Raw genomic sequence first — 26,333 nt, 5'->3', positions numbered from 1 at the left:
CACAGACTTGTTAGTTTTCCCAGGCTTCCTTTTTCCCTCTGTGGAGTCGCTTCTCTGCTCGACGGAGTTCGTGATAAGTCTCTGCGCGTGCCCGCGTTCTTTGAGAATGCAACATTACTCAGTATGCAGCATTCTTACGTTCCGTTGCTAGCTTACATTAACGTCGAACCAACCGTTCCGACTTTTCTCATCGCCAAGGCCCAGTATATTTGTGGCCGTATCAATGATAACGCTCTTCAGGTGGTTGTGATGATCATTTGTTGATGCTTCATCTCCAGGACATCTGTTAACTGCGGTTATTGCGGCATCCATTTCCCTCTTATAGGTATTACGGAGGGCTGTGTTGTGAATGGCATCAGTATTTACCTGATTCTCAGAGGAGATTGCAGGCGGTGTGGTTATTCAAGGGCTGATCACTATGCCTACAAAATAGTGATCTTAGTCTATATTGGCCTCCCTACATATTTTTATATTCACCAAGGTTCAGAGATGACGGTGTTCGATCAGCACGTGGTCAATTTCATTGAAAGTGGTCCCGTCTGGAGAAACCCACATTTGTTTGAAGACCGCTTTCTGCGCAAACCAGATACTTCCAACAACCATTTCGTGCGATATTGCTAACTGAATAATCCCCACCCCGATATCATTGGTATCATTACGAATTCGGTTCCTGCTTGAATCTTCAAATCTCTTAGTATGATTTTGATATCATACTTGAGACGCGCTTCAAGGGTCCGCTCAACTGCTTCGAAGAAGGTATCCTTCTCCGACTCTGCGGTGTCCTGAGATTCCACGTTAATGAGGCTTATATATTTAAATTTGCCCCGCAAACGCAGAGCGCACAGCTTTTTGCTTATGTTTTCAAAGGCAATAACAGCTTCTGCAGGTTTCACTTTTTGACTGACTAGGAAACCTACTGCGAGCACATGGTTTACTGGGTGGCCACTATAGTGGCTCTTTTCCTGGAAAACGATCCCTATCCAACACATCTCTTGCGACGCCATAACATCAGCCACAGCTTTAGTGGGCATAATGGTAAAATGGTTCAAAGTCTTATAGAATGGCATCAATTGAGGTGATTTATGTGACCGCGGGGATCATTCCATCAGGCAATAAGACTGCCTCTACCAGTGGAGAAACACGAATGCGTCCGAAGTGAGTACGGATTTTCGAAAAAATACTCAGAAGGAGCTATACAGAATTTGGCAACGATGGTTGGATAATTCCGGAAAGAACATCAGGATTCATACACTGATCCCTTTTACTGAGCGGTTGGTAAAGCGGAAAAACGGAAAATTACCACCTGACCTAATTCCCTACAGGACACGGTGGTTATAAGAAATATTTACATTGCTTCATATTGGACTGCCCGACCATCCTGAATGTGCCGCAATACTCGAAGACCGGAAGATGTTATGTTCCAATCTCTGAGATTAGTTGAAGAATGAAAGAGGTTAAGCGGCGCCCTCAAAGTAATTATCGAACTTTGTAATCTCTGAATTTTTATTACATGACACACTTCCAACCATTTTTTAAAAAACAAATGGAAAGCAATCAAGTGTGCAGCCGAATGAGCACAAAGTTCCTTACTGAATTCAGTCCCAGCTTCAACAATCATGTCCACTTTATTTGTATTTCATATTATTTTTAGGAGATTAGTACAAGATTGTAGTTATAAAAGCCATAATATTATATTATACCGCTAGACAACGACTTAAGTCAATTAGCTTGCAGTGTAGTATCTAATTTCAATTAAATAATACCATCACTTGAGATACTGCTTCACTCGCTGACTACATAAACACAAAAACACTTTACTACGATTTCACGCAATAAATTAATTCAATTAATCTATTGAAATCGCAACCATTCCAGCCATTCGATTTTCGTTACGAATTCAGATCTTAGCTTTAATGGTCTGGAACATCAACCGATCAGTTAATTCTATCAGCTCCAAGATCTAGCACCCTCATCTCTGTGCACATATATGTACATATGTACGTACCCATATGTGTCATGTTGATGATTCTGAGCTCTAGCCGAAGTTGAGCTCAAGCTCCAGCAGTTGCTTTAGAAAAAAATGGAACCTGACCACAGAAATTCCCTCTATCGAAGAAAATAAGTTGATCATTGCACAGTAAATACTATGCGCAGTTGGATGGTTGATGATTTTCTGGAAGATTTCCAAGGGGCTCTATAAGATTCCCGACATTACACCTTATTAAGTTTGATCAAATTTGCCCAGTGCTCCAATCATCCCACTATAAATTACAAATTGATTTGAGGCCTATTGGACCCCATTTACTCCAAGATACGGATTATCTCAATATCTCAATCTTTCCTTGTCGCTTAGTAAGATGTGGACCTGGTAATCGACACCGCTGGGTTCGTCTCTGATAAAGCATATCAGCCCAGGATTTGTGACGACCACATTGCTCCACATACATAATCAATCCAAAGCAGAAATCTTAGCGTATGCAGTCCATACTTGCGTACCCGCTTATGTGAACAGTAGACTCAGTATCTGACCGCGTCCCGTAGAAACCAGCAGTTTTCGAATTTAAATTAGACGACGCGGTTGTGGGACGGTGGTGTTATTGTCGCGTCGTGCTTATTGTACTTTCAGCCGGAATTCACCCTCCTAACCGTAAGTGTTGCATTCGATCTCATGCTCGTTATTGCCATGCAATAAGTATTATTACTAAATTAGAGTCGTTACAACCACACATAATCATTAAGTTTGTGCATGATCTGCATCGGTAGTTTGATCTCTGCGTTCGGTTCCAAGTGATGTTCCAAAATTAGGGTCTCGTGTCATCAGTCTGTGCACTCAGCCTGTACTCTGGATATATCACAAGCAGATTGAGATACATATCTCCATCTACAACCAAGCCCGCGTACTTATGTGCATGATCAAGTGATAAACAAACTGGGAAATAATTTTTTCCCGCTAGTATCTTTGTAAACATTTCCCAGGCGTGATGTTCAGCAGGTGATGAGCAATCCAACTGCAATTATCCGTGTTTCGCTTATCAGTGATTTATGCAAACAAAATCATCACCCAAGCTTCCAACAATGTAGGCCACAAGTGAATTCGCATAATTTGTTAAAATTACTGTTGAAATATGAATGTTTAAATTAACGACAACATGCTGACTTGGACATTTTTATTAAATAATTAAATTGACTGCAATGCAGATTTCCACAACGATTTGTTGCATGTAAGCAGTTTCATTTGTAAACACATTTTGTTTAGCTTTTCCGAATCGAGGTGAATTCCTGGACTAAATACCTCCGCCGCCCCTTCAATGAAGTTAACATCAAGTGAAGAGCTTCATCAAAGGCAAATTGGTTTATTAATAAGCGATCTCACCATTGATCTGTATATGCAGATGAAAGTATATTTAAGAATTATCCTCATCAAAAAGTTTGAGATTTTCGCCAAATACCAGACGTCATTGTGGTTCTTATCTCCCAGACTCGATTAATAAAAACGATAGCAAAATATTAAATTTTATCATTTGTTACCAACAATCACTCCGAGATCACTTTCTCACTTGGCCTCTGGACTACTCTTATCTAAGGAATGGGGGCTATATAACATTTTATAAGCTAATATATATAACATAGACCCCCTACCTCAACGGGCTGAATTATCAGAAAAGAGTTATAAATCATAATATCATTGGCGACTATACGACCTTCAGGAGAAACTTAGATATGCAATATTTTCGGCTACGGTTTGTGGATTGTGAACTTCTAAAAATAATACTCTTGATAAAATCGTCATAACTGGATGTTAAATAAAATTTGTGTAATTTCTTTACAAAGAAAAGTCGGAAAACTACCATAAGCATTTGCCTAGTCTTTTTCTTCTAACTAATCTCATCTACACGAACTTATCACTACCCGAGTTTGAACTACTACTACTATAAAGGGATACTGGTACTACAGACTTGTAAGAACAGCGATTGGTAGATATTATTGCAAAATCTCGCCTTTTGGGAAAAGCCACAACCAATAGAGCAGAAATCCATTTACGAATATGTCGCCCATAGAGATAGTAGCCGTCAACCCACTTTTCAGCCTCCCTCCTGTCAAACATACTGCCTTATTGGAAGTTTTGTAATTTAATACTAATAACTTCAATCTATGCTTATGGCTACCATTGCCTCCTTGATGGATCATCACGCATAAACCACACTTTCGCTCCACTACAGGTCTTGCCATGAAGCTTCCACTCTTCCTGCACTGTTCTGTGCCATATATTCTTAGAGTAAACCACTCTCACACCAGCAAAGTGGTTGCCGCCTCCTCTTAATGTGAACTGTCCACTGCCCTTTTCACTTTCTGATCAACACATCCATAGGTATCTAGCCCGCGTGCCCACTCAGATATCTATAATAATTTTATGGAAATCCTACCACAATCAACGAAGTTATAGTAAAGCGAAATTTCCCATTTCATATTGATCTTCCACACCCTAAGAGAGCTTTTTTTGCATGAACACGGAGGTGAAAAATCTTAGAAAGAAAAATTCGCACGAAATACAGCCCGCGTGGGATTCGCTTTGACTGAAAACCACCCTCTTTTTCCCCCAGCGTACGTATTACTTTGCGGAGTAGATTTGTCTTTGGCTACTCGTCCTTCTGGTCTTTTCAGCTTTCTTTTCTCCTGCTGCTGTATTTTTACGATTACGGAGAAAACCCCTTCGAGCTTATCATCTCCGGAACTAAATTCTCAGACTTCATGTTTCTGCCCAAAGCTTGATTCACATTTCCTTCCCCATTGCAAACATTGGGCAGCAGCACTTCACATGCTTTGGATTCTCCGGGATGCCACTGCATCTAGGACAATCTGGCGAATCATCCTACCGAAAAGCGATGCAGATACTGCCTACAGCAACTACCGTCTCCTTTAAGGAACTGAGTAATGTAGTAGTTAGCCTCTCCATGTTCCACTTAAGCCGCACCCAAACGTTGGGAATGAGCCTGTGCATCCACCAACTTTTCGTAGACTCGCCTCATCTGCGTTGCCAGAGATCGTTCGACACTGACCTTGCCGTTGTGTGCCCTCATTGCGTCCTGCATGGGACAGCATACTCATTTCTTTCACTAGAATGTCGAATGTTCGCCACCAGCAGTACTGTTTGCAGTACAGTTTGCAGGCGCTTCTGCCCACGCACGTGACGAGTAAAGCATAATGATTTGCACTACTCCGGCTAAAAGTAACCCCCGATAGTGTTTTCGAAGTGGCATTGGATGCCTTCTGTCATGCATACTCTAGGTTTTCTCTAAAGCTCAGTTTCGTGTCAATTATCACCCCCAGGTGTTCCACTTTGACAGTGTTCTTTTTTATACGGGTTCTTATTAAGACCGCTCCCTTGTTCCCGTCTGCCAAGATCAACCCAGCTCTTTCTAGCCAGAACTTTACCGCTCTCACTGTTTCTGTCACGTAGACCTCCACATGCTCTGTGGGTACTTTACTGTAACAACCAAAGCTCAATCATCTGCAATGCCGACAATCTTAGTCCCCTCTAGAACGTGAAGCACCCCAATATCCATGACATTCCACAACAGGGAACCCAGTACCGAGCCCTGCGGTACCCCCTGACAATATATTCCCTGGAACTCTTATCTGTTTCAATAGCAGAGAGTCCTCTCTAAGAGGTAATTTTCAACATGATTCACTAAATTCTCGGGAGCACCTATGTTACCGACGCCCCTTTAATTCTGTTCCAATTGGCATTTTTGACATCCAATGCTAACACGGCGCAGCAGTCACCAGAAACAGATTTACGAAAATTGCCTATTGCATTCACCCTAGAGTGGGTACCAGGAAAACCATACTCGTGCTCTGACAGGTCATTATTGCTTGCGACGATGAGTAGGAATCTATTGTAGATGACCCTTTTTGCATCATCTTCCACACTGTATCCAACAGTCATATCAGACAATATGATGTTAGGTGTCCAGGTCGCTTATTGGGGTTAGGAAGCAAAATTAACTTTTGCTTTTTCCACTCGAACGTTTTTGCGAAAAGGTCGGGTCTAGTATTCACTGCCAGCTTAAAAACTTTATTAGGGATGCCATCCAAACCTGAGGTCGATTCTACCTCGTATTTCTGGTAGCTCCTCCGCAGTTACTGGAGGTTGAGCCGGACAACCATTTGTCTTTCGGTGTTTTCATGGTGACGAAACAGAGTGATAACAATCTCCTTCAGATGGCGTGGGTCGCAGCTGTTTGAAGCAGTTTTTCGTACTCCTTCGAATGGGTTCCTCAAAGCAGCCGTGTAGCCTGTGTCTTCTCTCGCCACCGTCTTTTCTCTGAACCTCTGCTAGCAAACATGTTGCTCGAAAATTTTCGATATTATTTTTCCACCAATATTCCGGTTGCCTATTGCGCATAATAGCATAGCATGCTTCCATCGCCCATCCGGTGATTTGGGTGACTTTTTGTCTGGCCGTATAATCCAGGTTTACGCTGGGCTTGAGTGCCGCGGAAAACATTTCCCATTCAAATACCTTCGTCGCCCATCCGAGCTAACTCCTCGGCATTCTGCTAGAGCTCCTTTTAGACTTGGCACCTTGCCTCACTCCAGCATGTGATCAGATTTACAACGGATCGCTTCCGTGTCTTGCTGCATCACAAATTGCCGCAAATGAGGCACAATTGAAGGCACCCCCGATGTTGATGAATACGCCTAAGGCATATTCTTTTTCGAGCATCGCCTTTTCAATTTTTGCCATAAGTTCATGGAGTGTTGCTTCCGGGGATTTGCCTTCCTGGTAGGCACGTTGCGTATAGTGAAATGGCCACTTAGGAATATATGAATCCCTTATGAACCGATCTGCTACTCTTTCCAGTCCTTTTAGTGGAAAAGACGTTAGATTGATCAGTCGGAAGTTTTTGTGCCCGTGTAGGTGGCTTTCCCTACTTTGGGAATGAATATAACCTTTAAATCACGCCAACTAATTGGAATATAAGCGCTAGGCATGCCCGGTATTTATTGGAAATATGTATATATATGTATGTAATATGTATGTTATTTGGACCTGCGATGGTATTACTTTGCAGGGTAAATTATAATCTCTCAGTTGAGGGTTATATGCAATTGTCGGCCCCGAGATGAGATTTAAATGTTGCCTGCGAAGTGGACTTGAAGCAAATAGTTTGCCGTTTCGTCATCGCTTTCTGTGTACCTTCCGCTGTGTAAACGTAGATAACCCAGCTTCTGGTTACCTTCTTTGATAAGGATCGCTTAAACTTTGAGGACGCCTCCAGAGAGTTTGTCTCTCCGCAGAGGCATCTCTATGATAGCCGTTGACCCCCGTTTTTCCATTTCCAAAAAGGGGAATCTATGTTCATTACCAAATCAAGGCACTTGCGTTCCGTAAGCGTGACATCGCTTGATACTCTCCACTCTACAACAATGACCGTATTGTTAAGTGACGCCACTTGATTTTTATAACTTTTCGCTTGACCCCGTTGAATAATATGAACCTATTACCCAAATTGAGAATCTGCAGTTTGTTTTCTCTCGCATTGATATTGGAACTTCCCGAGCATAATTGTTGGGCGTTAACATCACATCCTACCATTATTTTTGGCATGTTGGATAGCTCAGCGAAAAAAGCGAAAATAAGCAATGCACTAAAGAATTATATCCTTGTTGACTTTGTATAATTTGTTTGGCCGTTGAGGTGTATTTTTGTATGTATTTGTATCTTTATCCAGTTCTTCACTAAAAATTTCTAAAAAAAGCGAAAAAAACTGCCCTCACACAGGATGACCCCCTTAAAGCTGGTAAACCTATAGGTCAACATCCTTGTATAGACCTATATGTTTATTGGTCACTAAGTGGAAAATGCCGGCACTATTAATTTGTAACAGATTGTTCCCTGTTATAGAAACTCTGAGAGGTTTATCAGAGCGACTATTCGGCTTCCGTACAACTCAGGCTTGTCCGTAAAAGCAATGGCCAGAAAGGGTAGTACTAGCAACTCGGCCAATTGTAACCTAATGGTGGTGGTGTTGTATTCATCCGAAACAATCACTGCTATAAAACAAGTGGCTGGAAAAATGCAGTCCTTGTACTCGCAGTTGACAAAACAGAGGCCGTGCTTATCGTAGTTTCTCATGAGACATGGCGGATACGGAAAATACCTGTACAGATTTTCTGGAAAAATAGTTGCATAACTTGTAGGCATTATTCGATTTATTCATTCCAGTCAGTACTCAAATTGCTGGTAATGATTTCAGAGACCTGGCTGAAAACTTTATTTTTCATGAAAGAAAGACAATTGGCCAACGACTCTCTCGCCTCTTCCATAATTGTCTCGGTGATCACCATTGCTCTTAGCACTAAATGTCAATATCACTATCACCACAACAGCTAGAGAAAGGTACCGTGAACAATCAGCCAATGGTGCTGCCTTTAATGAAGCGACGCGGAAAATTATTATGATGATAATTATTGAAGTCATTAATATTTGCATTTAGTTGTGGTAGATTCATAAACATTTTGGCAATAATAAAGCGATCCAGATGAAGTTAAATCAGACTCGGCAAAAAATCAACATATTTTCACAAATCTAAACATGCTTGATATGTACATAGACACACAATGATAGCTATCGCCGTATAAGTTTTCAATGTCATATATGCCTATGAATAGAAGTAACATTTGATTTGTCAACCATGTCTGCTGTCAATATTGAGTACAACAATAAGTTGACGAAAAGGCGAAGAAATTATTCCCATTCAGTGATTGATACGGATCAGGTAGAAATATGTATCTAGAGAACTAACTACTTTAGTTTTGAGCATCCTTGAAGGAGGAAGGAAAGCAGAATTGCATGAACTTATTTGTACCACTACATTTTCAAGGAACATATGCGCTCTGCATTACTACCAAAATTATTATATATTTTGAATCACGACTTAACCCTTAAAATTTAGGTGAAATTTCATACAACAAATATCGTAGCTTCATTAATGGGCAATTATAAACTACTTTTCAGATGAAATCCTTCTATCAGCTTCATCATGAACCAAAGGGCAAAAAAGGCCATTCAGTCGATTCCGATGAAAAGCTAGCCTGGTGGTGGGCAATTCCAATTGTCTTGGCCATTAGCTTAATAATTGGTCTCACATTCATAGCATTCTATAAACTACCAGATCCGATAAATGATAGGTCAAGAAATGGAAGCTTCATTGCATCCCGGGCGAAGGAAGATCTCCAAGAATTCGTCGACATTGGACCGAAGGTAGTGGGAAGTGCTGCTAATGAACAAACAACTGTCCAATATCTGATGAAAAGGTTAGCCCAAATTGAAGCAGATTCGAATGGCCTTTACGACATCGAAATTGATTTGCAAAAGGCATCCGGAGGGTTCGTGAGGGAAAAGTTTATAAACATCTACGACAATATTCAAAATGTGATAGTTAAGATCACGCCAAAGGGTACAAAATATACGAAAAGCGTTTTAGTGAACTCCCATTTCGACACAGTACCAGATAGTCCTGGTGCTGGTGATGACGGTTCAATGGTTGTTGCAATGCTAGAAGTTCTCAGGATATTGACAAATGCACCAAGTGTTGTGCGACACCCAATTGTTTTCCTGTTTAACGGTGCAGAAGAGAATGGCTTACAAGGTTCACATGCGTTCATCACTCAACACAAATGGGCTTCTGATGTAGCGTAAGTTTAAACCCAGTAACAATTGCAATTTTCATCAAATATCTTTTGATTTCAGCGCATTCCTTAACTTAGATGCAACCGGTACTGGTGGAAAAGAAATTTTGTTCCAGACTGGACCGAACAGTCCATGGCTCGTAGATGTAAGTATTGTTCAAGTTTCAACTTTTAGCTTTCTTACTTCCAAACCAAGGATATCTCGTAAACAAATATTTAGAAAACTGGAGTAAACTTCAGCATTCGTGCTAAAAAATTCGCCACCAATGTTAGTTCAGAAAAATCTATTCCGTAGAAGCGTGCCTCTCCTAAATAACTGACATAGTCACAACGGTCGATTTCGGCCCTTCAGTTGTTCAGTTGTAAAGTCGACGAGCCCTGCAGCTTTTCCAGCTTCATTCGTGTATTTTTAACCAAGGCGACCCCGCGTATAAACATGAGAAAGGATAAAGAAAAAAAATATCCGCTTGTTCTTAATCCTCCAATAGATGTAATCAAAGAAACAAACCCCAACCAATTCCCAATGGAAATTATCGCCCGGAACATCTGCGACTAAAGGCAAATCGGTGATCCCCTAGCGATCTACACTCACTAACTCAAATGGTAGCGAATAAGGCTCTGCAGGCTACGGCTAAATCTTCATTTGCAGCCAGGGCTATTATGCCTATGAATGGGTCTTGCATGACAACACCAATCCATTAGATTATGATAATGAACGGTGCGAACAGCTCAGGAAGAAACCGAAAGAACTACAATATCAGAAGGTATCAAGCTTTAGGTAGGGATAAACCGTAAAGCCGTAAAGCGTTACCACTAAACTTTGTTGACGAAAGTACCAACGATGCAAATAAATTTGCGGCATTATAATGCAGCAATTGCATTAATCAGCCTTCGGATCATTTGCTGCAGGGCATTTATAAACCTTATGCTTACCCATTCAAGCTGTTGGTAGGGAAACTAGCGGCTTAAACTTCCGATATTTTAACATATTGTACGCTAATACGTGCGTGGTGGTTTTAAAAGCCCCACAAGCTATAAGACTATCTCTCCTCTACTATAGCTCCTAAACGGGAGAAAGGTTTTTGCGTAAGTATTTACGAAGGTCTAGCAGCAATAATTATCGGCTAGTTTGCGGACATATTATGTGATTGTTTAAACATAGCTTTGCTGATAATCTTCAGTTGATGCCCCCATAACGGACCCACGTTGAACACTAGAAAAACTGGACTATTTGCGTTCACTAGAAATGTTAGGTTGGACAGCTAAACTTTACGGACCTTATCATGGGGCGGAAATCTAGCGGATACAAACTGTCAAGTGATTAGAAGCGTATCTTATCTCTGAACTAAACATCTAGACTTTGCTTATAGCAGGAACGTTTACTGTGGCACTCAAAGTTATCCTAAATCTGCCTGCCATTCATTTGGATATGAAACTAATACTAGGTAAGGACGTTTATAAACTTGATACCATCGGCGCTCGAAAAGCTCATGTGTCCACCCGGAAATTCCTTAAACATCAGATGGCTCTGCCACCAGTCGGTCGTATGGTTTCCAGATTTGCTTTTGAAATAGCTTACTCTGTCGTAGTTGGTCTCAGAGGTGTTCTCGGAAGACCGGATTGTGGAACTGACTCGTCCTCTCGGAAAACGGCGTCCATATTGCAGGCCGAAATATATGTCATTTTATTTGGAAAAGAAGAATGTTTGCGGCAAACATGGCGGGGCACCCCATTCAAATCTGTTCCAACAATAAAGCAGAGGCATCAGCGCTAAATAGTAACACGATATGAATCTGGTTGGTACAGAGTTGCCAGCTGAATCCTGGCCGAATGAACCAAACACGTGTGACAAATATGTGAACGGTACGACACTCAAGCATTTGTGGCGGCACATCGGAAGCATGAACCACGTCTGCATTGTCGTGGCAAATTCAATTGTGGAAAAAAAATTGTCCACCCCCTTTCGGATATGTGGGGAGCAGCTCTTAAACTCAACAGAAAATGGCGCGACTTGCTATCTGTAAAGGGATTCACAGACCACACGTTCTCGCAAATTTCGTGACAACAGTTTCTGCTGTTCGTGAGTAAATCAAGACTGAGATCGTTGAGAGTGTTACGTGAATATGATGATCGCAACGCTAATTAACTAAAGAATTTTACATACAAAGTGTTAAGAACTAAGCGAACCTGATTTCCTTAGGTGGTCCTTGGAAGAGATCAAGGGAATTCGAGTGGCAATGATAGTGCTGTGGGATCGGCTGGACATTAATCAGACATTATACATTACATTGCATTAAAATATTATACCTTGCAATTTTCCACATTCCCCTTATTCCTCTATCCAAATTTGTTTGATTAGACTATTTGATCTGCGCGTCCATAGCGAAAATCATTAAAGATATCTACACACTGTTCTAAAATCGCCAACAAACCTTGTATAGATAAACTTAAGCTACGATTTGGGCTTATAAAAATGAGGAAAATGAATTTACTTGAGCTAAAATAGCGGGGAATTTCAAGTTGTTACGCTGTCCCAAGCTTTACACGAGATGAGTACAAACCGATGATCTTAAGATTGTTCCGAGATGCAAACCCGCATATTCCAAAATTAGGGCGGGCGATTTCAATGCCTGGGCTGAAACAAATGCAAGAGCGCTCATACTTCTACGGGCTTTCTCGTGCCTGAACATTTCGAAAAGGAGAAATGGGTTCTATAATAGACATTACATTCGTCACTGATACCCTAAGTAAGCATATCCAATGGCATGTTAGCGAGCACTACACGCATAGGCACCTCAGGCGATAATTTTCTAAATGGGATGCCCCGTTAGATGAAAGTAGTGCAGAACTCCAGGCGCAAGATAGATTTCGAAAACCTCGACGAAGAAATATTCTCGGGGATATTGCTACAAGGTATAAATTGTCAGTGAATGTAATGGATATGGCTACACAGATTCTGGGACGGATGCAGATAGCTTGTGATGAACGGGATCACTAACATAGAGACTAAATTACTGGTAGAATGCTGAAATCAATGAATATAGTAAAGTATGCTTAAATGCCAGAAGGCGGTGTAAACGCCGGAGAAACAGGCCACCTTTACAAGATTGTCAGAAATAAACCGTAAACCGCTATCGCGGAGAGCAAAACCATGCACTTCGAGCAGCTCTGCAGGAAAGATGACTCTGATCCTTGGGGTGGTTCATACAAAAAAGTTATGATATCAATCGGGGCAAAATGTTGACCACCAATTACCTATCACAAGTCGCTGAACGAAATAATTAATACCACGAGGAGGTATTGGAAGCAAACAAAACATCAAAGTGAAGGAGGCTCCCGGTTAAGATGGCATATCGAACATGTCAAACTGGCAGTATGGATAACACCAAAACCTTTCCCACAAATCTTTACTGCATGCTTGAAAGAGCAGAGCACAATGGAAAAAACGATGAGTAATACTCATCCCGAAACCGAACAAATCACTAGGCGAACCTTCGTCGTATAGGCCAATGAGGCTCTTAAATGCCATTCATGGAGGCAGTTTAGATTCTGGAAACAGAAATCAACTATTAAAGGAAACAAATGTTATGCCATAATAATCCTTAAGCTAAAAAAACGCCTTTAACTCGGCTAGGTGAAAAGAAGTTATTAAGGCTGGCCATGATGGGTACCGCGACGTACCTTAAACGTATGGTTCTGCAGTTTGTAATAGAAAGGCGACTTTGGAGCAACTTGGATGGAGGCCCTAAAGAATATTGAAACAACCTAGGGACCACCACATGAAGCAGTGCTCGGTCCTTTGTTGTAGAATATAATGTATAACGGAGTGCTAACGTTGCATCTCACTGGCGGATCACCACCATTGGATTCGCGCATGGTATTGGTATTACAGTCGTAGCAAGCCACGTTGATGACGTCAAGGTTTGAAAACGTTGGAACACAACACAAAGTTAACGCTGCTCACTAAGTGCAGGAAGAGTACGTTTATGAAGATTAAAGTCGGAGACCAAATTGTACGTTTCCACCCTACTCTCATATATCTGGGGGTGATCTTCGATCAAAAGTTGAACTTCAACTAACACCTGCAATATTCAACTATAAAGGCATCTTACATTTGCTTCTTGATTGCTAGAATGCTGCCGACTGTGGAAGGCCCAAACCATAGCCGTCTATAACTCATTTCAAGCGTGGTTACTTCGGTGTTATTGTACAATGCACATGTACGGGCAACCGTACTGAGATCAACAATGGAAGAAAAATAGCAGCGCCGTACCGACATATTAAACTCCGAGCATACTGCAATAACTGAACGATATCAGCATTCCTATCGATATCTTGCCGACTGAAGCCCTACGGATTCACGAACGATCGTCATTCGTCGATATCCGCTTATCAGGGGAAAGTATCATGGAGAATAGGTTGAGTTCGATTTATTGTGGAAAATGGCGAAAGAAGCATTGAAGAATTTCCACGGAATACTACAGCAGGGGAAGGAGTTTAAAAGAAAGATAAACAGTGAGATGATCACCATCAGGAATAGCAGTTAAATACTGATCCAGCCCTGTAACGTAATATTATACGGCGATCCCTTTGAGAAGGTAGTTTCATTCAGTAAAAGTCTCACTTAACCGTCTGCCAGGAATCAGCGGTAGCTTTTTAAGATTTTAATCTTCCATAAAAAAGGATAGACAGTCAGAACAGAAATTGAACCGATTTTAATAAGCTTTTGTTTCTCAAAAAATCTTAAAACGCTGAACTTTTCATTCCCGATTAAAAGAAGAATATTTTTGAACTGCTGGAAAATTGTTCCTTTAAGCGAAGTGGATGATGGGAGCTGTGAAGAATACCCCTCCCTCTTACACAATTGCACTTTTGCTCGGAAACCATGTGGTAGCAGAGGCGAATCCGGTGCCTGAATGCTGCTGTCGATTACTGCAAGACCCGCTATCTTGACCTGAGAGCAAGGTTCCAGTCCAGGTTAAGGAGCATCACAATCGCTAATACGAGCATGTGTCGAAGCATATTCTTAGTGACCATAACAACAAGGATGATCGGTCACGAACACAAGGCCTGCAACACAGGTAAAAGGTCGGTAGAGTTACGACTGACCGGCAACATCTAATTAGTTCCACCAGGTGTCTTCTAAATGTGAATAACAAGATAAGCCCTGACATCGGCCTCGAAAGGGACCATCATGGTTGTTTACCTTCATTTGCATGTCACTGCTCTCTGCAATCAGACTGTATCCAGTGGCGGAAACTTTGCTACTACGCAAATGACACAAACCTTAAACAACCCGCCTGAAAATATTGATAGGCACTGATCCGCCATCAAAAGTGTCCTTGCCTCTGGTGCAAATGAAGTTGTCGCCCACGTCCTAAATGAACGTCACAAAAGGTAGTAGGCTGCGAAAACGTAAAGGTGGATCAGTCAACGTAAAAAGCTGAGAAGTTCAACGTGGTATGCAACGTGACAAAAGGAATTGCACCACTGCGATGGCCACTGAAGCATAGGCTATGGCAAATAGCAACGATTTAGTATACTGCATCACGAAAGGGTACGGAGGTGATTGAAATCCTTTCGATGGTCCTGTACACGACGCTAATGGTAGGCTTTTTATTCACTCTTATAAGCAGCTAAAAACATAGAAGAAGCTCTTCACGGTAAATCTGAATTGTATAACGTTCGGTCAAGTTCCCCCTGTTTTGGGAGATATGTCTCTGACTGTTCATCGTGCTCTTCTTATCTACACTAATGAACAGAATATCGAAGGTGTCAATCATTCTTCGGTCGTCTTCGGTTTTGAGGCGACAGCATCAAACATGATGTTGCCGACGCATTAAAGACACTAAATCTGTTTTCATTGTTTGATCCAAATGGAAATGTAATTATCTCAAAACTAACATCAAATTGAGGCTTCTCTGCGCCAGTGTTCTTGGTGTGCTCAGATTTTTCGGTTGGGCTGTTTCTGAGAATGAATCCATGAAAGAAATGATCACTTTCAGCCCCCCGCCCTCCACACCTTTTCAACAGATGTCAAAACTAAAACCGGCATCGGAAAGTACTAATCGAGACCTTTCAGTTGGTGAAAAAAAATGTTCACCCCCCTTTTGCATATATGGGGACCCCCCTTAAGTTTGACCTAGAATGATGTAATTCACTGTATGCGTGAGCGTTCACAGTTCCCAACTTCCCTCTAATAAAGACGGACAGACAGACAAACAAGCAGACAGTAAACCGATTTTAATAAGGTTTAATTTTACAGAAAATTCACGCCATGTAATTCTCAGATACGCTGCGAAAATACAATCTACTGTGGCTGACTTCCTTGGTTTTCACTGCCCATCTTACTCTGGCTTCCAAGCTTACGTTTTTAATATAATAGTTCTCAATTCAATTTCACTTTATGTTGTCGTTGGAGTATCAGGCAGAATGCTCTCGCCTTCCGCCATAGGGCTGGACCCCCGGGAAGGGGGTTCTGCAAAGCAGATGAACCTTGCCCTTCGCACCTTCTCGGATTTTATTCACAACCTGATGGTTGTGATATGATCATAGATTTCGTCGTTATATAGACTACGCAATTGTCCATCCTCATGTAGGGGGCCAAACATTTTTCGGAGCATTCTTCTCTTAATCGCGACTAAGAGTTCGCAATTCTTCTTGCCAAGAAACCAAGTCTCCGAGGAATACATGAGGGCTGGCAAGATCATTGTCTTGTACACTAAGATCTTGGACCCTATAATGAGACGTTTCGAGCGGACCAGTTTTTGTAAGCTGAAATAGGCTCTGTTGGCTGCCAACAACCGTGCGCGGATTTCAGCGTTGTAGCTGTTCTCGGTTGTTATTTTGATTGAATTGATAGCACACATCTGAATATGTTCACTTTACTGCATGCAATAAAGCATATATATGTACATATATAAGTTGAATACCACTGGTATTAACGTAGATATATATCCCTCTGTATGGAACACTACTCGCAAAAAATGTTTGCGGCTTGATCTCACCAAATGCTACTTCACGGCTCCAGCCTAAGGAGCAGCGTGACCGAAACCGGCTGCAGGTGTCATTTTGCTCTATTTTTGTTTAATTCAAAACTCGAGAAGGGTATGAATTATTGGTCGAAAGGGCCAGGTTTGCAGGTGAGTGGTCCTGAACTCACCATCTACTGAAGAGCGGAGCGGAGCAAATTGCTACTCAAATTAGTGCGGTGGCCATTCAGATGACGTTTGATGTGAGTTCACTCTATATGATATTGACATCACACATATCTTGGAGAATTGCATTCCAACTTGCCTCCTATACCATCACTAATACTGATGCCAAATTTCTTCTAGAACAAACTTAAGGGGAGTTTTCGGGTAAATTTCTAAAATATAGTAGAATGCTGTTATTAGCTTTATCTTTCATCAGAGGTTGTTCCATTAAATAGATACTGAGAACCAAGCCTGTTTTGCTTTTTGGTGCGCACATTTTGAGTCCTTGCCCAATATTAGAAATGGGATCATTTTCGAAAAGTACTAATCGGCCTGATACTCTACTTGATTATATTGTGAAGCAAATGTACACCCGCCTTTCGCATATATAGGGAGCCCCCTTAATCCCACCGCAAAATGATGCCACTAGTTGCATGTAAAGGGGTCATATATTCTCACCAAATTTTATGACCTCTAGCCGTTTCCGAATAAATCGGATGTGACCGACGGATAGCTAGACAAACGCACGGACAGTCATCGAATCAATTTTAACCTCAAAAATGGAATAAAGTAGAGTAAAATATGAAACACGATATCGCTTAGTTTGATCAAAATTGTACAATTACTATATATCCTAAATTTGTGGTATGGTGTAAATCATGAGAGTTACAGTGGCTCAACATTGCCTTTTTCGTGTAAATGTACTGCAACCTAAAGTACTAAATATCAATATCACAGTGCAGTGAATAGTTTCACATGCTAAACATATGTACATGTATATTAAGGGCTACATACAAATGGGATAGTTCTGCACTCAAGTACACTTACCTAAAAAGCAAATAAAACCTTTCATACCTGAAGCGCCAAGCCTCCAGTTTTCGACTTGTTTCTATCTTTTATACAAGTTGTGAATCCTTCGAATATGGTGTTTTGAACATCCACCGTTCCATAGCCCCCGTAGTATGGAAAGGGCCAAGCTTACTCATTGAGGTGACTAAATATCAGTCAGGCTCCGTTCGAATGCAATCAGTTACCCCCAGTTGCAAACTATCCAATGGGGACGGATTGGGGGAGGTGTTTTCGGCGCCTCAGTCTCGATCCGTAGCGTTTTGTCAATAGTGAGGTCAACTTATGCAGGGTGTGGCTATCACTACCTACCGACGGTTTTGGTAGACGAGAGGCTTGACTCCCGGAGAGTCACATATTGACATGATTGAATGCCTCCCAAAGGACTATATTCCGCATCACTCTATCCTGCAGTCCACTACTATCGCATTCCGAAACTATCATTTGTCCTCTTTTGATAGATACTACTTCTTGTAACGTGCAGTGTCAATATTTTCCTTGACTCTACGACAAACGGCGAATAAAGTGAATCAACTATGTCACTAAGTTACTGACTGAACCATTATCAAAATACGATCTTTTCAATGTGGGAGAACTTGGAGGGAAATTTTTGTGAGGAAAAAACGTGCTCCAAATAAATTTTCCAATTTATGGTTCATTTATTGAAAAAAAAACGGGCTCAAAATAATTTTCTTAGCTTATTGTTAATTTATTGTATTGTTATAAAACAATTGCCCGAGAAGTTGAAGCACGATAAAGAGCTTCAACTTCTCGGGCAAGTGGTACAAAATGTTCTAGTTAGAGAGTAGTTGCTATAGAATTCAGATCTCACAGTTTAATTCCATAACACGAACCCCGCTGTAAGAAAGAAGAGTAGCGAATATCCGAGGAAATCTACTAAGACCTAGAGCTGTTTGCATGTCCGTATTGTGTAAAAAGATACTAACTCTCTGCCATTCGAACTGAAAATTTCGGATTATTGTCGTGTAGCAAAATCCAAAATCCAACCTTTCAAACAAATGTCAAAACTAAAACTGGTTTCGAAAAGTACTAACTAAACCTTTAATTTGATACCCCACATGGCAATATTTGATGAAAAAAAATGTACACCCTCTTTTCCATGTATGGGGACCCCCCCCCCTTAAGTTCGACGTAAAAGGATGTAACTAACTGTATGCATGAGCGTTCACAGTTCTCACCTTTCTATCAAATTTGGTGTCAATCGCTACAACCGTCTCCGAGAAAAATGCGTGTGACGGACAGACAGTAAACCGATTTTAATAAGGTTTTGTGTTTACACAAAACCTTAAAAACAAGGCCCCCCATCATATAATTCCACCTCCATATTTGACCGCCTGTCCTTAATGTTTGAGGTCCTCATGTTTTCTAAAAGATAGTCCAGCATAACGAGTACCTTCTATTGAAAAAAGCATGAATTTTGATTAACCAAACTAAAAAATACGGCGGTGCAGCCTTCGCCACTCCCTTTAATGTACTCTTTCGCAAATCATAATCTTGCGTAACAGTTTTTTCTGATGTTGATGGATTTCGAGTTTTAGTTCTGCAAACCTTGACGTACGACAACATAATGTAACATAAATAAGTCTTAAAAAACAAATTTCTTTGTCCACTGCGAAATATTTCTAGGCATACCTGTCGTGACTCCCAACTCCCACGAGTTGTCGTCTTAACCTGAGCCATGAGGACGTTATTTTTAACGCATCTTTTCATACAGTATGAACATGCAGACGGTTCTGAGTCTCAGTTGATTTCCTCGGGTGTTCGCTATCCATATTTCTTGCAATGGGGTTCGTTTTATGGAATCGGACTGCGAGATGCTGAACTTCTTAACAACTACTATCTGACTAGAGCTTTTTGTACCGCTTTAACGCTGAAGAACTTCAACTTCTCAGGTAATGGTTTTCTAACAACACAATAAATCAACAATAAATTAAGAAAATTACAACTTTTTTCAAAAATTGAAATTACACAAGATCATATATAACATATAACAAAGATTAAAAATACTTTCGCCTTTCAACGGAAACATCTTTATACACTTTGAGCACGTTCTTTTTACTGCCACTGGAGTTACTTCTAAGGGATGTTACCTATAGGAAATCCATAATTTACGTGTCTTCGGATGAGAAAAAATCTGTCACTATCTAATCTAAATCTTAACGCCTCATAGCTACAAAGACTCCTAACCATTTAATACAATTCTAGTCTATCCTTCAGTAACTTATTGTATAATAAATACCATATTCTTGCCTTTCAGTGTTATGCAAATGGTGCCAAATTTCCTTATGCATCCGTTATCGGAGAGGAAATATTCGAGAGGGATATTATACCATCTGATACGGATTTCAGGATATTCCGCGATTATGGAAAGATTCCAGGTAAATAGCCTTTACTTGCGCTATAATATTTAAAAGAATTTCGGAAAATAAAATAACCAAATACTCGTTCAAAGGCCTCGATTTAGCGTACGCTTATAACGATTACGTTTATCACACGCGCTATGATGATATTGATATGATCGAAGACGGTACTTACCAACACACGGGGGATAATGTTCTGGGAATAGTACGTGCGATGGCCAATGCTGATGAAATCGAAGAGAAATCCGTAAGTACAATATTATCATCTGCATAATATCGACATTTTTATGGACCTGAATCCTTTTCTAATGTTTCATATATTTCCTAGGGTGAACGCTCTGAGGGAAAAGCTGTATTTTTCGATGTATTTGGACTTTTCCTGGTAAACTACTCCGAAACGACAGGGATCATCGTGAACATGATTATCAGCGTAGCAGCGCTAGTAACGATTGCATTGTCAGTTTGGCTTATGCAGCGAACCGCAGCTATTTCTGCTCCTGAAATCCTGATACAGTTCGGAATTTCATTTTGCATTCAACTAGGCTCCCTTGTCATTTCGATAGGGGTCGTTATATTCATGGCGTTTTTCGTGGATATTATTGGTTACTCGCTCTCATGGTTCTCGCAACCGTGGATGATTTTCGGATTATACTTCATTCCATTCATATTCATAATGGCGATATTCCCTGCCCTTTTCATGGGAGGAAAAAGATTTGTAAGAAAGCCAGCGTATTGGAAAATATGGCATAATTAGCCTTTTGTGTGTATTGCAGAACTCCTTGCCGATTCGATTCCGTATCACGTTATTCCTGCACTCGCATTGTATAATGCTGATCTTGGTAATTGTTGTTTTGACAGGATTATCATTCCGGACAGCATTCTTTGTATCACAATGTGTGTTATTCTACACCCTAGCGCAAATGCTCAATCTTATCACCAAATGGTATTTGAGGCGTAAGTATTGCTAATCAGATATTAATGGAGAAACCACATTAGAAGGTCTTCTTTCGCATATTTTCTCGAGATTTTTTTTTTCTTGGGAGGAATTATTAGGAATTCAATGATTATATTCTAAAAAGTTTAAGCTAAAAATAAAAGAGTTATGCGACAATATTCTACTGAAGGTCGTAACTAGAGTTCTCCAACTGCGGGCCAACAGCTTTTATTTGAAACGCAAAAGCTTTTAAATTTACATTACTAGGTTATTTTCCAAAAGTATGCACTTTATTGTAGCTGAAAACAATCAAAATCAAAAATTTCACAGGAGTTCAAAAAACACTTCGATTTTCGGCATTTTTTAACAATTACGCTAAAAAGGCACCCTTAAAAATACCATTTCATCTCAAATTTTGGTTCATATTCGTGGTAATTTCGTAAAGAATTATACCCCAAATTTCATAATGGTCGATTTATTACTTTTTGAGCTAGAAAATGTGAAAAACGCCGTTTTAAAAAAAAAAACTTGTCTGAAAAAAAATGTTGGGAAAATCCCTTTTCGGATATGAAGACGTAAATCGCCTACCTCCTGGGCGGTGGCCCCAGGCCTGTATTCGATAATCGTTCGCTTCTACCATTATGAAATCTAAAAGGCCACGAATTTCGCTTTGAAATTCTGCATCGTATTCTGGGATTGCTAGGCTAGCGCCTTATGCAATAAAGTAAGTCGATTCTAAAAACCTCCTAATGTGGTTCCCCCTTAATGGGAGTTTCCTTTGTGACGGTTTTCAGGAATCGACTTTTTTTTTTATATATACTTTGGAAATACAATATATTGGAAGTATGCTACAGAAAATTAAACCGAAATTCAAAGTATTTACCGAGTTACAGCAAATGGAGGAGATATACATACAAAACGGAAACTTTAGACGCGTTTTTCTCGAAACCTCTGGTAGGAAACACAGTTAAAATTCTCTTGAACCTACTGAGTCGAAAGTTCTACATATTATTCTTCATATCAGTAGGTCTGGTCCGAAACACGGATTTGTATCCTCGTTCATAATTTCCCATTTTTATTCTGAATTTTCGATGAAAAATAGACGCGATTTTTAAAGATTTAACCGTAGTACGGACGATAGACAAAACAAATACAGAATAAGAAAACATTTGAATTTTTAGTTTTTAATCAACACCAATGGAAATATACTTCCCATTAACAATCCACCTTTCTTTAGACAAGCCCACTTTGACCTTTATGGTTACAAATACAAACGATTATTAAATTCATTAATTCAAAGTTTTATATTATAATGCTAGACACCCGTCAATAACATAAAAAGATTGATTAGATTGCATTTATTTTGCCGAAAAAATGTTAAAAACCCGTTAAAATATCTAACGTCACATAAAACAAACCCAGGCAAAGCTAGCAAAAAGATATTTTCAACCAAACCCTAAACATAACTTTCGTGAATATATCATCATTGATCATGTGGGCGAAAAGGCAGACGGCCACAAGTTTCTGACCAATTGGTAAATTTACAAGAATGCCCACATTGAAGCAAAGAAAGCGATTGCTGCACCCGACCAGTCCATTACAAAAATCTTTACGAAAACTGGCACTGAGATAGTAAGAGAGATCTGCATCGAGTTGCCAAAAGCCGACACGAATGCACACAAGTTATCGAACCCATCTGTTGCGTTAATGACAAGACCGGTACTTTGCTTATCGATCGTGGAACAGCAACGTATAGATGACGAGAATATTTCAAGATTTCAACTGAAGAATTTGTTCATCCTCCACTTTCATAATCATTGCCGACATTCAGAGCAATTCCACCTGTTAATCAACACCTGTTAATCAACAGAAATCATATCCGGAAAAGCAACAGGACCTGACGACATCACATCTAAGCTCTGGAAAGCGAAGAGCTGGGACCCAACACTGTGGCTCAGTGAATTCTTAATCGGGTTATTTAGAAAGGTAGAACACCATCTGACTGGCAAGGATGTACCACAGTTAAAATATGGAAAAAGAAAGGTAGTCCAGCAGAATGTTTAAATCACCGTCCGATCCAGTTAGTTTCCCATACCATTAACGCATTCTTGACAACCGTATTCGCGAAATCGTTGAAAGAACCGTGAATCAACGTCCGATGCCCTATACACTGCTTTATGCAGATGATGTTTTCCTAGCATCTAATAGCAAAAATGATCTCGGGCAACTTGTGCAAAAATGGAATGATCGTCTCATGCAACACGGTCTCAGATTGAATCTGAATAAAACTGAATTTTTGAGGACCGATTTCCATGAAACAGGTACAATCACTGACAGCGGCATTGACCTGCCCAGAACTGAGCGATTTAAATACCTTGGGTCAACACTATCAGCGAATGGTGAACTCCGCTATGAAATTACTTCACGCATTAACGCAACCTGGATGAAGTGGGGTTCCACAATTGGTGTTCCTTGTGATCGACGTATCAACGAACGTCTCAAATCTAAAATTTACCGCAATATCGTCCGTCCTGTCGGTCTCTGTGGTTCTAAGTGTTGGCCAACTATTAAAGGCAATGAACGTAGCATAACCTGCCTCAGATGGAGCGATATCGTAGACTTGGTCGGCAGACAACTCTTAATGATATTGAATTGGCCGCACACGAATCTGAAATGGGGATGTCTAGAGCCTCTTACTAAGGTTGGCCTAGACCAGGTACCGGTTTTTATGCCCTTGGTGATGCTAATAATAAGTCGCAATAAAAATTAAATATCATTTGCGAATAGATTGCTGGTACCTCCAATCAACCTTTATAAATATCTAAAATATCAATTATTTCAATGTTAATCTATGTGTTGAAACTATATCAAAATCTTCCTTCTAGCTCATCTATGGATTGTTCCGATTCTAATTGGACAAGTCATTCCGATATCATTCATTGCGTATATCATGGAGATCACATTTTCACTTTTCATACCAATCAATGGGAGGAGTGGCGCAGCGAACAACCCAGAAATGATGATATCCCTTTTTGCGATAGTATACTCGGTGCTCATTTTCGGATTTATTGTAAGCTCCTTTAAGTATCTTGCATCCATGTTACAAATTTTAAATATTTTTCAGATTCCCATCTTCAGTATCTTTCACAAAGCGAAAACAATGCTTCTGGCTCTAGTCGTCGCCTTCATAATTTTTTTCATTCTGATGTTTACGAGTGTTTGCTTCCCATACAGAGCAAAAACTTCAGCACAACGTCAAGCCATCTTGGTAAGTAAAATAAAGGCAAAATCTCCACATTTTCAAAATACTAGGCTCTAGATTTTACGTTACGCAGAATTCTAAGGGTAAAAGGCATAGATATACTGAATAGTACATCATGTGGGGATCAGCTTCACCAAAAAGAAAGAGCTAGTCACTTTAATATGTGTAACGGAATGGGGAACCCCAGCTGTAATTTCTGCACTTGACTTGAATTTCTCCTTTGACTGCAACGTTGATTCATTATAACGGATACTCTGAAAGTAGTGAACAATCCTAAATACTAACAATTCTATTGAATGCTGCTCCACCTGAGCATAAATGACTTTTGAACGGATCTACTTGTCTTTCCAGTGAACAGATAGTAACCACGTCTTTGCTCGGTTTACCATAGGCAGAAAGCATCAATACGGGGAAGAAAGGCGTACCAGCAGTACCTAGTAGACGGTTTTTTCACACGCCCACCACTAAAGAAGGGGACACGTGGTTTTAGAAATCTCGATATCGCCAATTTAATAATATACATTTCCAAACGTATTAAATGGACGACTAATTGCTGCATACATACAAATCATTCTTGTCCTATTAATAGAGGTAATGAGTGTTCAATAGTCCAGTTGGGTATAAAGAAAGCCCTTATTCAATAATTTAGGAAACTAAAATGATCACACAAAATTTGAATGCAGAAAGAAACAGTCTACAAAGAATTTTCTTGGGCGTATTCAAAATGGGAAGGAGTCATGGAATCCCCTATTATATGGTTGCCGTTCCCCACTTGGTGGGGTATAGCGCGTCAACCACATTTACATACCATCGTTTTTTCTTCTTTTTCTTCAGCCTTTGTTCCGTTCACAATCGGGGTCGACTCGTCGTGATCGGCAGCGCCATTTTTCTCTATCCAATGGCTGAACTGGATGCAATCTCGAGGCTTTTAAATCCCCATGCAGCGTATCAAGCCACGATTGTTTCGGCCGCCCTTTTGGTCGTTTACTATCGACACTGGATGTATTTTCTTGGCCGGTCTGTCGCGGAGCCTGTCACCAAACATGCCATCGTTCGAGGTTCGCTAAAATGCGGTTCAACTCCCCCAGGGTATTTCCAGATGCCGCACTCCTCCTCGGGGCAACTCACTGGTCGACAATCTGGGAAGAATGAGTTCCACTCCATGGCACAGCCAGCAATGCAATTTTGCCCCCCCCCCTTATGTGTTATTTATCCATTGCCACTTCTACGTTCCGATCACATTACGTACCGGTGTCAGGTCTGTGCATAGACCAAGTCCTTCCTTTGAAATAGTATCAGATCACCGTACTCGGATAATACGACACAGCGGGGGTTACTTTTCATGTACTTTTCCCATGTAGCAATACAAAAGAACACCAGCACAAAACAATCTCAACTTGATCGTGATGTTGAGGTAACTGTATTTCAAGATTTACACAAGGCAGTAAAAACGGATCTAACGCTATTTATACAAAAATAGTTATTGTTCCGATGCTTGTAGTTCTTCTAAATAAAAATAAAACTATTTATATGTCGGGTAACATCCGGTTCGGTGCCATCTTCAGCAGAAACCACGCTTCCTGGATATTCAAAATGAGCGCCATCTTCGATGATCTGCCCATTAATACAGATAAGAACTGTACCATAATCCGTCAGACTGAGATCGTTTATTGTATTGGCGTTTATTTTCAATCCAACTCTACTCGTCTCTCTTTCCGAATCCAGATCTATTTGGCCAAGGTCCATGACCCTATAAGAGAGCAAACAGATCTCATGGTTCATTGAACTGCTCTAAGTCCACTGGATAAGGTAACTTATAGAACGTCGCCAATGGCAGAAAGAAATAATATCAATGACAAAATGCAACCACGGCAGACTCCACTTTCGATCTAAGATTCCTTTGAGATTTTACCTCAGTGCAGCACGTGGCATTTTGCTGTTAATTTCCGAAATCGTATAGAACAATTGAAGCGAATATCTAAACTCCGCGCACTGTTCCAAAATAATTTGTGGGGTGT

The 26,333-nt window shown here is 40.5% G+C and overlaps 1 protein-coding gene across 1 annotated transcript in view; it reads left to right on the top strand.

The window, feature by feature from the left end:
• The first annotated feature begins 2,411 nt into the window (after positions 1-2,411).
• The window catches only part of LOC119646192 (endoplasmic reticulum metallopeptidase 1-like), a 38,760-nt gene continuing 14,838 nt past the window's right edge, over positions 2,412-26,333 (top strand). The window contains exons 1-9 of the mRNA XM_038046575.1: positions 2,412-2,647; positions 9,023-9,702; positions 9,758-9,842; positions 20,017-20,137; positions 20,212-20,366; positions 20,448-20,834; positions 20,893-21,073; positions 23,939-24,123; positions 24,178-24,321. Of these exons, the coding sequence (XP_037902503.1) occupies positions 9,023-9,702; positions 9,758-9,842; positions 20,017-20,137; positions 20,212-20,366; positions 20,448-20,834; positions 20,893-21,073; positions 23,939-24,123; positions 24,178-24,321 (1,938 nt within the window). The 5' untranslated portion in view covers positions 2,412-2,647. The remainder of the gene's footprint in view (positions 2,648-9,022; positions 9,703-9,757; positions 9,843-20,016; positions 20,138-20,211; positions 20,367-20,447; positions 20,835-20,892; positions 21,074-23,938; positions 24,124-24,177; positions 24,322-26,333) is intronic.

The sequence above is a fragment of the Hermetia illucens genome, chromosome 1 (genome assembly GCF_905115235.1).
Source record: "Hermetia illucens chromosome 1, iHerIll2.2.curated.20191125, whole genome shotgun sequence".
NCBI classification, from domain to species: domain Eukaryota; kingdom Metazoa; phylum Arthropoda; class Insecta; order Diptera; family Stratiomyidae; genus Hermetia; species Hermetia illucens.
The sequence above is the reverse complement of the archived record's forward strand: the minus strand, read 5'-3'. Positions and strand labels throughout refer to the sequence as shown.